At 43.3% G+C, this 12972-nt stretch overlaps 1 protein-coding gene across 10 annotated transcripts in view; it reads right to left on the bottom strand.

Annotated features, from left to right (window-relative positions):
* The window catches only part of celf6 (CUGBP Elav-like family member 6), a 149722-nt gene that overhangs the window by 41047 nt on the left and 95703 nt on the right, over window positions 1-12972 (bottom strand). For all 10 annotated transcript variants that reach the window (XR_014623070.1, XM_084359159.1, XM_084359162.1 and 7 more), the window contains exon 3: window positions 11883-11931. Coding sequence is in view for 9 of the 10 variants with exons in the window: in XM_084359159.1 (XP_084215285.1) it covers window positions 11883-11931 (49 nt within the window). In the remaining variant the exon portion in view is untranslated. The remainder of the gene's footprint in view (window positions 1-11882; window positions 11932-12972) is intronic.

Genomic DNA, 12972 nt, shown 5'->3' with positions numbered 1-12972 from the left:
CTTTCTCATCCACTCCACTTTCTGCTGACTATAATATCTAAAATATGTTGCATAGAGACAAAATGTCACAACTCTACAGTATGAGTGCCAAAGGGAAACTTTAAGTCAAGGAACAGTGACTTTGCAAAATTAGTCAAGTAGAATTAAAGAATGAATATGATTCTGTTCTTCGGCCAATGTTGGCTGTCCCGAAATAGCAGATGAGGCTTTTCAGTGAAAAGTTGTTTGAGGATAATTATCAGCCAAAGGTCTGCAGATTAGTCATTTTTCAACTCCCAACACTTTCAACAAATAAATAACTACAATCGAGCTAGTTTCACATAGTGCAATTCAGAGAAAGAATTTGTCTTCTCACTATTTTGTGCACACACTGCATAATTCAATATGAGTTGTATCCAAGTTAAAATGAGATTTGTTTTTCTGCACGACACAACCAAAGTAACCATGGCCATAACCGATTTCTTTTACAGCCAGGTGATGAAGAACAGTGTTTCTACTGTAAAAGTATTGCAAAGCATTGCATCAGTGAAAGCTACAAGATGTAGTTCTTATGCTTTGTAATGAAAGAATGACAAAGCTATACATTTTTTATTATATGAATATGTAGTTTGATTAGTTGAATAAATTACCTCATTGTGTGTGTGACAACAATAGTCAAAAATGACTGGAGAGGTGAAATGCTTTGGAGGGAGATCAGATCAATAAACCAGAACTGGTCCAAGTTTGGGCCAGATCCAGCCCACAAGAATGGAAAGAACTGTCGCCAAGATTTGGGCCAGTTCTGGTTTCTTCGGTTTGCTCTTGGCTGACATGTGGCTTAGGTCTGGTAAACATGAGTAGACCGCCAGAGTGCCATCATTCCATGTGGTTTGTGGGCCGGATGAACGTATCAAGTGTGGGCCAGATCTGGGACAAGACAAGTTTGATATCTGGGCTTTTACTGGCCACTTGCGTATGACTAGAGACACTGTAAAATAAGTTAACTTAAACTCAGTTCTAAGTATGACTGGGCTACATTCTCACTACCAAGCTGACAGCTTTCTGTAAATTTATCAATAGGGAAAGGTCGTGGGTAAGTGGTCAAGGAAAGTTAAGTGAGAAGGCAGTCTCCAATGTACAGTCTATATGTTTGATTAATCTTGTGTGATTTAACATCTGGACTGACGTTGAGCGCTGTCTTTTCCCAATTTCCCAAGCAATACTCAAGTTTGCAGTGTTGCTCCTCATTAAGTTTGAAGGGCAGCTCTACCTACACCAATATCTTCACTGCTACTGTATATCATAGTATCCTCTTTGGCTCCAGACGGGGGCACTCTGGCACAGATGTATGGGCTCTATACCACTAAATTCCGGCCAGTCAGAAAGCTGGATTTTTCTAATTAATCATCCCAGTGCCCTGGCATTAGACAGAGCATTCATCTTCTTTACATCTTTTACATTATGCATCCCCTATTCCGCTGTGTTGTGGAATGAAATGGCTACTAGCAAGAACCTATCGCCAGAACTGATGGAAAGTGGCAGGAAGAGGAAGAAGAGTTTATTGGAAATGACACTGTTGATCTTCAGTGTGAGTCATTTGACTGGTAGGGAGCGGGCGAGGAGCGTGGAGGAGCGGAGGGCGAGAGCATCACCTGGGCCTCGACAGATGTGACGCCTCCTGTACCTGCCAGGCCCCATTAGACGCAGCTGTTCTAAAAATAAAGCACCAGGGCCTCCTTTTTGCAGCGGGGAAATCGGATCCTGTTCCATTCCTGTAAAGTTCAAATGAGACACGTGCCTGCTACCCGCTTGGCCACACAAATGAGCACCTGCATAATCAATAAGGCCATGCTGCCTGGTCTCTACTGCTGGTGTTGTAGCTGTGGTGTCAGTCTATGTTCCTGTAGTCACGCCTCACACAGCAGGAATTTTCAAACCTGCCAGCTGAGCCTGGTACCACTGCTCATTACTGTTCCTCCTCTCTTGGAGTTCCTTGGTTGGAAGGGAACGAGAAACCTGAGGAGATCGCCACAGACACAGCCACTTATGCTGTCGACTGGGATTCAGCAAAGAGCGACAGGAGGACAGACATCTAGCTGGATGGTGGGCATCAGCGGAGGAGCTGCGTCGCTGTAAAGTCAGCCCCGAACAGGTGTTCGGGAGAAATGAGCCTGACCCCTGTCCATGGCAGAAAAGGTGAAACATGAAATGAGGCAACAGCCCATCCAGAGCACATGTGACTTTGCCTTGATTCCCACTCCATCTTTCTCATTTTCACTGAGGTGTCACTGTTACGACGTAAATGGGCATAGTGCGGTTTTACAGGCCTCCTGCAGTGTGTTAATGTTTTGGGACAAAAGTCTCATCTTGGTCCTGGCCCGAGGAGATCTAATGGCGGCTTTACAAGGCTAATTAACGAGCCATGAGCGAAGTAATGAACTTTCCAAATGTGCTGGCAAACGCAAAAATAAATTACACCCCAGTGAAGGCATTAAAGGAAGTGTGAGTGTACTTGGGAGCCTTCCTTTGGGAGAGCCACGGTGAGAAAATGAATTTGGAGCTGCTATCTTTTCATTGCCTGACCTAAGAGTGTCTCAGTCGGCCCACTGCATGCCCTGGCCAGAGTATAGATTGCTATTAATTAGTCCGCTTTGCACCTGTCTCCATAGAAGCTCTTATTGGATTTTGCCAGTTCCCGCTCATCTCCTATGGCCACTCGCAAGCGTTAAATTGGCATTTTATGAATATGAATAAATATCTCGTAATGCACCCTCTGCAGAAGGAGATGACTGCACGACTCCAAAGAGTTATCCATTAAAAGTGGGGAGAGGAGGAAAAAAAGAACACTCTTCTCAAGTATAGTCATGTATTTGCATTAAGAGGGGTGAGGACCTTCCTATGGAACTGACTGAGGATACAGAAGTATGACAAAACTCATTGAACTGACTGTTTGACCTCTTTGTACTTATCTCTCATTGAGAGGGGCTCATCTTATCCCTCTAACGGAGCTGAGCCACACAGCTGGAGAACATTTGAGCTCTACAGCACTTCTCTGCTCTACTCTGAAGAGACCTTTGTAATCTGCACTTTCAAACCTTGCCACTACTTTAAAATAATAATGTGTGGGCATGTGTGTGTTTGTGTATGTGTATGTGTGTGTGTGGTAGTTAAAAAGCCTGGCAACAGCACTTAGATTTTTTGTATCATAACATCCTCAAACACCACTAATTAATGCATGTACCTCTGGAGCATTTCTTCCTTATACTTTAAAATGTAATTAGCAGATTCAAGGAAACAGAGGCTATTTAAAAAATGGGTCTGGGTGTATGGAGGTGAAAATAAAGACATTCTTTCTTTTGGTATGTCAACACATGGTTTCTTTTTTCCCAAACGTAAAGTATACACAGCCACATCATTAAAATGACTAACAGGTAAAGTTAGTAACATTGATGATCTCGTTATAATGCAATGTTCTGCTGAGAAACCTTGAGTCCTGGCATTCATGTGGATGCCACTCGACTGTTGAAACCCAAAACCTAACACAGACCTTAAAAGGCCCTACCACATTGCAAAAATGGCTCAGGAATGTCCAAAGGAATGTGACAAAGAGTTAAATGTAGCCTCTGAATACCCGAGATCCCAATCCGATCAAGCATCCAAGTCTGATCAACGGAGACTCCATCTCACAACCCTCAGTAGTCAAAGGATCTACCACCAACACCCTGATGCCAGACAATAATGGACACCCCCAAAGGTTCTGTCTCCATGCCTTGATGGGTCAGTGCCAAGTCTGAGCCATGGTGGGGCTTCCATGGGTTGGAATTGTTCTGGCGTGTCCCACAGATGCTCGTTCGGATTGAGATGTGGGGAGTTTGAGGGCCAGGTTGACGCCTTGAGCTCTTTATTATGTTCCTACGGCCATTTTTGAGAAGTTTTTGCTGTGTGGCGTGGCCCCCATGATGGGGTGTACTTTGGTGTGTGAGTGGGTGGTGCTTGTCCAGTGGTATCTGCCAGGACCTGAGGTTTCTCAGCAGAACACTGCATCGTAACGAGATGATCATTTTTATTCATTTCACCTGACAATGGTTTTACCATTGTGGCTGATCAGTGTATGAATACAGTATACCAACGCCTACGTACTGTACATTTGTGTGAGGGCATATAAAGTTTTTGTCAGGCCTTAGCCGTTGCACAATCGCTCTCTCTTGCATGCAAAGTAATCCACATGTATTTTGTGCCCTCCCCTGTGCCTCATCTCCTGACTGGAGGTGAGAGCAATTGTGTGGAAAATGGTTCCATGTCAGTCTCCAGCCATGTCCAAACTGTGGTGGCATGTGGACAGCCCAGTTTTATGAATGCAAATAAAAAAAGGGAGATCAAAAAAGTTATCAAAACACTACTGACATCTGACAATTGCTTGTCTCAGGGAGCCTTTTCATTTCAGCGCCCGGTATATTAAAAATTAATGGATTTTGCACAGCCGCCATATGCTGTCAAGATTGATGCTTCTCTCCATGGAATAAAGTGCTACTTGTGTTGTAGGCTCCGGTATGTGCATATAGATTGTGCTTTCCTTTTCCCTTTCTTCTGCTATTGTCTCCCTATTGCTCTGTTTGTATCTTTCTATTTACCCTTAACTGTCATCCCTCACCCCGCTCTTTCTCTCCAAGCAAAGAATCAGTTGCTGTGAAGTGTACTTTTCAAAAGTTTCTGCTTTTGTTTGCCAATAATGGGAATATTCTCTTTTAAGAATTACTCTCCCGCTCCTGTGTCGTGGTAAATATATATATATATTTTTTTTTTTCTTTTTTCATGATTCTATCACTTATTGCCCGCTGGCAGTAGTCAGGGAAGCTTGGTAGTAGTAAGTGTTCAGAAAGCATGGACAGCTGCATCCAACGATAAAAGATGCCTGCTAGGCCGCTGGGTGCATTTCAAATGCAGAGTAATGTTCCAGGCAGCACAACAGAGAAGTTGTGCTTCTTATGGTCTCATTAGAAAAGCCTGATGCTGGTGCGCTGCTGCCTGGGAGGCCCGCCACCAGACACGCTCACACATGTAGGCGTACAGACCGGGTGTACAAAATGTTGGGAGCGGCTTCTTAACGTGGAGCTAGACTTTGTTTTTCATCATCTACTCTATGTTCAAGTTGTGTGAATGCAGCATCTGTGTGGAATCAAAAGGTGCATTTGCTTTTAGAATAGGTCTTTTTAGATAACGAGCATTAGACATTTGCACAGCATGGAGTGAAAAAAATAATAATGCTCTGCTCTTTTTTTATCTAGCATTGTTATAACTGCTGGAGTTAATAGTTCTCTGGCCACAACACTTTAATGTCCCCAACTTAGACTTAATTTCCCTCCCCTAAATAACTTAAGGGGATAATTCACCTCCCCCAAGTCTCATTTAGTCACAGAAACCTTACCTCCGTGCCACTTTTTATGGATACATTAAAAGATTATCATTATCTTTCTTGTGAAATAAATAGTGCCTAAAACAGTTCATCAGTTATTATTTCGACAAGCAATCACTGAAAGTCACTGCTATTTAATCATTTAGAAAACTAAATAATTAATAGGGTAATTATTAGTGAAAGAAATGTTATTTGCCATGAAAGTGCCATGAATAGCACTGCTTCAAAAACAGAGACTCAAAAATCAGAAGAAATTGCTTCACACCAACAAACTGAGTTTCCTCTAAGGGATCAATATATCGTTACATTTGTTTATATTTAAATAACAGCACATGCTAAATTTTATTTAAAATCAGTACCAGATCGGGCAGATCACGGAATGAAAATTCATGGAATAACACTTTTGATCATTAAGTGTGTTGGAAAAATAATTTTATTTTGTCGTATCTGGGAAATATACGGTAAGCATATTTTTTTTGGCTTCACATTAGAAGCAGAGAGAGATTGTGAGTGGCTTTGAATGCATAGTGAATTAAGGACAGTTACTTAACCACATAACATACATTGAACCATAGTAAAATAACATAAAGAAGAATAGAAGCACTTTCATTGAAAGTTTCTAACACAACATAGACATGTGTCTCACATTGTGCAACTACTTGTCAGTATTGGAAATATGTCCACAAGCTTTCCTTACTATGGGAATTGCTCCATGGAGAGAATACTCTGCTGTCTCGCCAATGATTTCAGCCAGTGCAATATTTCAAAGTAGTGTTGTTCAAAGTAAAATTTTTGGTACATTTTTATGGATTGTTTGACGTTTATATCAACTGTGCCCATATTACCGAAGTCAGTTTAAAGAGTGGGACGTAGATTCCACGTAGCAGTTTTAATACAAAGCAAAGCAAATCCAGATCTCTGAACGTCATGTTGTAAGTGGTGATTTTAGTAGGTGCACCAGAGAGGTTGCCAGATGGTCAGCTGGGTTTCAGAACATTTTTAAGTTGTTTCAGTGATGTATACTAAGTAATGCTAAAAACATCACTTGTTAGCACTTACATCAATATTTAAAGCTTATAACCAGTCGCCCACAAATGCAAAATGGCTGCGGAGTGGGATTTACATTTTCACCAGGATCGGCAGTATAAGCAACTCTCATTTACAGGAAAACATTTGATTTAGTATTAATGATAAGAAACATTGCTTGATTTAAATACAGTTTTTACTGAAGTTCATATTTATACACCCACCTAACCATTTTCCTGTTTTAGTGTAGCAACAGTAATAGCTTTATTTAGACTTGATATAAAGTTGGGATTCAAAAATCACTTCACTTCAGTCAATGTAGAAAGTGTAAAGTAATGGCAGTGAGGTGATTATAAAACAACCTGCATGATATATGTATCTGCATTTCTCAAGCCCCTCAAGCATTCACTTTGCCTTTGCGTTACACCGTCAACTACTTAATTCTACCTCTAACTCGTGTTTAATTCCTACCCAGCAAACAAAAGTAATTAGACCCCGTCCCAGTGACAATGATGTGCAACCACACACTAAACCTTCCTGCTGCTGGTCCCAATCTGATGTATGCAAGTGGATTATCCAGTATATTGAGGTGGTAAATGGAATAATCAGAGGAGAACAAACATTCAAATTGTCAGCGTATCAGGCACGATGAGAGGATACAAGCTCTGTGTTTGTAAATGCATTACTTATACCACTTGAATTGTCACATCCATTTACCCAAGGGAGTCGGGGGAGCTTTAAACCTTCTGGTATGCATCTTTATAAACCGAATCAGAACAATCAAGAGAACTTGAGAAATATTTTAAGCCCTTCGACATTTGAAATATCTTCTCTATTGGCAAGGCCCATTAATGGAGCTCTGCCAAAGTATAATTTAAATCAACATCTTAAAACATTTAAAACCACTCTGCAATGGTCACTGTTAGAAATCCCTGAATTCTTTTGTCTGTCCATAGGTCCCCATGTCTCTGTGTGTATTTCTCAGCACACACATATGAAGCGCTGCCAGGGTTCTTCTTGACTTTTCAGAGTTTTGCGCGATCGTGTCCAGAGGCACAGAGGGATCTTTTGGCTTCATTTGCATGTAAAGTGGAGCGCGCTCTTCTGTGGGTGTGAGGTGCCTCCAGACAGCCCCTCCCCTGTGGCCTGCCAGACTGAGCCAGCCGGAAGAAGCCCTCACTCTTCCCTACCTGCTGGGGTGGGGCATGACAGCACAGGGCGCAACATCTGAAGGCCCTGTCAATCTCTTCTGTGCCCGGTTGGGGTCAACCTTCTGAAGAGCAGCAGGTTGGCAAGGACAAACATGACCCATTCACAAAGACTCCCCTCAGCCAGACAGACAAAAGGAACAGGCAAGATATTAAAAAGGCTCATACAGGGCTGCTGAGTATCAGATGCAGGGATTGAAATGCTCCTGGCACTGTATAAGTATCCTATAAAATAAAAGTATGGGGAGCTAATAAACAAGTAGGGTAAAGAGACTGTGCGTAGACAAATGCACTGAGAGTGGCACTTTGTGAAAAAGTCGATGTTGATGGAGGTTGCCGGGCATTTCGGGAGAGTGTTGAAACCATCTTATCAGACTTAATAAAAGGAGAGGGTGTTGCCGGCTGACCCATCATCTCTCTTCTCATCAGTGTGGTCTCCAGTCTCACAGCAGTGGCTCGAGGAGTGGGACCTAGCTCCAAGATTGTGTTTAGATAATGGCCATCTCCAATCATAGATAATCTGGCCCCATCTTTTCTTCACAGACACAGCGGCAGACAAGGTCAGGGGGAAAAAGATTCCTGGCGAGGCGAGGAGGAGATAGGGATGGGGCGGCTCTGAGATGATTTACTGCTGAGATTCACTCAGCTGCCTCCATCACCCTCCGTTAACTTTCTCATCCTGTCGTCTCTTCCCCTCTCGCTCTTTTTGTCTTCCATCTCTCGCTCTCTCGCATTCCTCCATGGGCCTTGTACTGAATCCCCACCTCTCTCTCTATCACTCGCTTCATCTCTCCCTTTGCACTGCAGTACCAATGAGACAGAAAGAGGGAGAGAGAGAGAGAAAGAAAGGGAGCAGTAGAAAGAGAGAGAGAGAGCGCAAGAGACGTCTACTTTTCCTCATTTCTGTCCCTTTACAGTTGAAGAAAATTGCTTTGGTTTCAAGTGGAGATATAGTAGCATGTCTGTTCCTGCACTGACCACAGAGCGAGCGAGCAGCAAGACTCATGCCTCAATTGTGTCTCAATATCTCCAAGTTGAAATCATGGTTTGATAGAACTGGGCAGAAAAAAAATAGTGGTGTTAAGCACATCAGATAAATGTGGACTTTGCGGGGAAGAGGTCGGCTGACTCAAGGAACAGAAATAGATTTAAAGGCTGTGAAGCACCCCTCCCATGCTCCATTCTTTCTTGATAATCCAGGGAAAAAATAAAATAAGACATGAGTCATTGTAATAGACAGCCAGAGAATCGGCTCGGTGATCCACAATGGCAGCCGAGCGTCAGGATTGTGCAACGCCAGGGCCCCCCTAGTCATTCTCTGAGCTCTAGTTTAACTTCTCCTCCTGACACTCCTATGTCCCTGGGGAGAGGATGTCTCTGAGGGACATGGTGAACAAAAGAGGGGCTACTAGTGCCCCCAAATGGAGTAATGGGCTCTAATGCCTGCACAGGCACGTAATCGAGACCCCTGCACAAGTTCCCATGACAGATAATTGCTGATGTCTTGGTAGTGATAAATGTGACTCCTTTCTAGAGGTGCAAATGTCCCGGTTCAGCCCTGAATTTGACAATCTAGAGGCCCCACTGGGATTGGTGTACCTGACTGGTCCTCAGCCTTCCCCAGATGAATCCCTCGCTACTTTCTCTCCTTTAGCCAGCCCTCGCTGGGCTGTCTATTTTCCTTTAACCACAGGCCTTCATAGTAAATCTCATTTCATTGTCAGCCGCGACTGTGGTTTACTTCCCTGGCCTGTCTGCTGACTTCCTGTTGCCATTAACGCTCAATATCTCTGTTGGGGCCTGTCTGCTTGGTCTTATTTCATTCTGTGCTGTGTCCTATCCTGTCCTCCCATATAGAAAGTTCATCTGACAGACTAGTAGGGGCTGTGCCAGCCTAAGAGCCCTCTGTATTTCATTCACACTGCCTGTTCATCTCCCTTCTCTTTCTGCTGAAAAAGGGTAGTAATTGATATTGGGACCCATCCATCCTCCCCTCTTAAGCCCAGAGATCCAATTTATCTTGGTGAGAATGCCGATTGGCTCTCACCCAGGCCTTGTCGGTCAGACTTTGCCTGTTTTTAGATGGCCGTTAATTAAAGTGCTGCCACGACAAAAAATAAGATCTACATGGGGGTGTGTGTGGCAATAGAAATGGGCCATCTGATTCACACTTGACCACATAAATCAACGAAGTGGCTCAGTCTAATCTGACCTAGGCAGTCTAAATCACCACTCTGAAATGCAAGCATGGGGCAGACACAGACCAGTCCAATTAGATCCAATTCCACCCATGTAAATCTTTAACTGGCTTAATCTGCATTAACCTCAGTGATGTTAGTCACAAATGGCTTCAGAATGATCTAGTCAATCACCATGTCAGTCAAACTAAAGATGAAGGGGGGCGGCTGTGCAAGAGTGTTGGTACAATGTCAAAGCACATTTCACTGCTTTAAACGGACAGGTTTTTCTTTATTTTAATAAAAAATGATCTAATTAAACTTGTAGAATTGCACCCACTCATACATATACATTATCTCAGTAGAGTTCAACTGTAAGTCTCACGTCAGACAATGAATCTGACTGAAACTGACTCAGATAACTTGTAGGTGGCTTGACAATCTATACTCAATGATATAATTCCAGTGTAATCATGTGACCGTACTATTCATGAAACAGACGGAACAAAAGGTAGATTTAAACAGGTGACGATTTGAAGGACAGACAAACATAAACTGTCTTGGTAAGATGTTGGGCCAACATGTACCACCAGAACAGCTCCAGTGCACCTTGGCATTGATTTAACAAATCTCTAGAGCGCTAGTGTCTTACACTGTGTTCCCAAGTCTCTCGTATGTGATAAATTAGTTTGAGATCTGGTGACTGCAAGGCCGTAGCATATATGATTTACATTATTTTCAAACTTATCTATCCATTCAATGACTCCTTGTGCCCTATGGATGGGGACATTGTCATCATGGAAGAGACCCCTCCCATCAGGTTAGAAATGTGTCATCACAGGATAAAGATGACCACTCAGTACAACTTTGTATTGATTTGCATGGAACCCCAGATCCAATGCGACAAGTGGACGTAAACCATGCCAGCAAAAAATTCCCCACTGCATATAAGAGCCTCCGTTTATGTTTCTCAACTAATTCATTCAGGTTGTTCATTTAATTTGTCGCCAATCTGTAGGTAGACAGAAGTAGGTAGGTTTTTACAGTGGTCACATATGTGTGTTGATTTTAGAGAAGTGAAACAGGGACAATCAATTCATTGTGCTCTTATTTCTAGACAAAAACAAATACTGTGTCTACACACAAAGAGGCTCCAAACTCGTACTTGAACGTATACCCCTTTCACACGAGAAGAAAAACTCACTAACACCCACTAGAATCTGGCTTTGGTCTTCAGTGTGAATGTGTATAATTACATCCCACGTCACTTGACTCTGCGATAGTCACAGCGGTTTAAAGGCTCCAGCTCTGATCGACTGTGATGAAAACACAACACCCGAGTGTTGAGAAAGAAGTGAGTTGTTTTACTCCTTGGCAACTTCCATTGTCAGCTCTAGAGTTTAATTGATTAAGACTTTCCAAAAGACGTTGTAACATCTTTTGGATGTAGTCTGGTAAGCTATATGAACTGCTGCTTTCTACTGTTCCCTGCTTTTCCAGCGCATTTGTGATGGCGAGCCGAGCGCGACACACAAGTAAAACAAAAACAAAACGGGTAAACCCGCAAATACACGCTAATTTTGGTAAAAGTGGTATAAGACAGTCTCCTCCCTTCAATCATTGAATACTAAATTACTAAAACTAATAGCTCTGGGGAGTTCTATAAGTTTGCATGTGTTTGCCTTTTCCGTGTCTTTGTATGTTTGGGACATATTCCACTGTTTCTCACCTGTAAACAGACTTTACTGTTACTGTATGAAGGATAAAGACCCTCCACTTCCCATTATTTCCTGTCCCCTCTCTCTCTTTTATTTTTCTCTCTTTCGCTCCATGTATCTCTGTCTTGTCTTTGAACCACTCCCAGTGACTGTGAACCTGAGACAGCCCCTCTGCTGGCACAGATGGGAAGTCAATAGAAGCAAGTGACCTATATTACGGGCTACTCTACCAACTCCCAGTGTGTCTCAAGTGAGAGCAGAATATTAAGGATTGCGTGTGCGCTGTTCCAGTGTATTTGTGTGTTTGCGTGTGTGTTTTTTAAGGGGGGTGTGCAATGGAGACCAGGAGAAGGTTAATTACCTCCTCGTCCTTCGCTGTCGGCTGGCTTCACCTGGATGGGCCGGTTCATCTGGAGAGAGAGAGAGAAAGAGGGAGATGGAGGGAATGAAAGAAAGAAAGAGAGAATGAAGAGAAGGGAAATCCCAGGTTAGCACCAAAACGATAGGAGAAACTGCAACAATGCGAAGTGGGAAGAGAACAAGTGAAATGTGGCAGTGTTCCTAACGTTAGTGTCCTGAGTTTGTCCTGCTCTGTGAGTTAACGCAAAAATCAAACAGTGACGATGCCGTAAAAGAGATAAATCTGTGCACTGCTCCATGCCAGCGTGTTTAATTAATCCAGGGCACTGCCTCTAGAGATGCCTGAATTCCCCTCACAGTTCAGCAGAATTAGCACTTTTCAATGACGGAGCCACACTGGGTGTCAGATGGCACTTGGAGATTAATGCCATTACATCAGCCACTCCCAGCCCCACAGGGAGAGGTCCTCTCAGGCTGGCCCTTGCTCTTCCTGTCCCCTCCTGGCTCCAGACTCCCAGTCACCAGCCATATCCTGCTCATCCCTGACCCTCAGCAATCCCTCTTTCTCTGCCTCCATTCTTTCCTCCTCTCTTTCACCTCTCTGCCCAGAACCCCATTCTGCAGCTCACAACCAATATGCCACTGGTCTGGACAACCAACCCCACCCTGCCCCAGCCTCCTCCTCCTCCTCCTGGCAGCCATTGAGAGCCACTGAACAGTGTAGCTCTGAAACAGCTTGTGAAAGGTTAACAGTAGGGAATCGATAAACAACCTTTGAAGATCCATTCTATAGTGAGGTGAAAGCAAAACATCGCCAAGCTAACATAAAAAACCCCTTTTAAAAACTGCCTGCCGTGAATAAAAACTCCCCTGATTCTTTTTGCTCCCCTGTCTATAGTTTCGTTTTTTCTCACTCCCTGGAGTTTGAATATGAAAACAGAAAAACACTCAATCTTGTGCCTTCACTGAAACCGGAATAATATCCCCTCTTTCCTCGGTGAAAAGGGTTGGTGTTGAGATTGTATTTTATATTTGGCATGGTGACTATCATTCTAACTAGGCCACATGGACAGGTCCAACATGTGAGTGCC

This window comes from Pagrus pagrus, assembly GCF_965226575.1.
Source record: "Pagrus pagrus genome assembly, chromosome: 1".
Classification (NCBI taxonomy): Eukaryota; Metazoa; Chordata; class Actinopteri; order Spariformes; family Sparidae; genus Pagrus; species Pagrus pagrus.
Note: the sequence above shows the minus strand (reverse complement) of the source record. Positions and strands in the feature narration are given on the sequence as shown.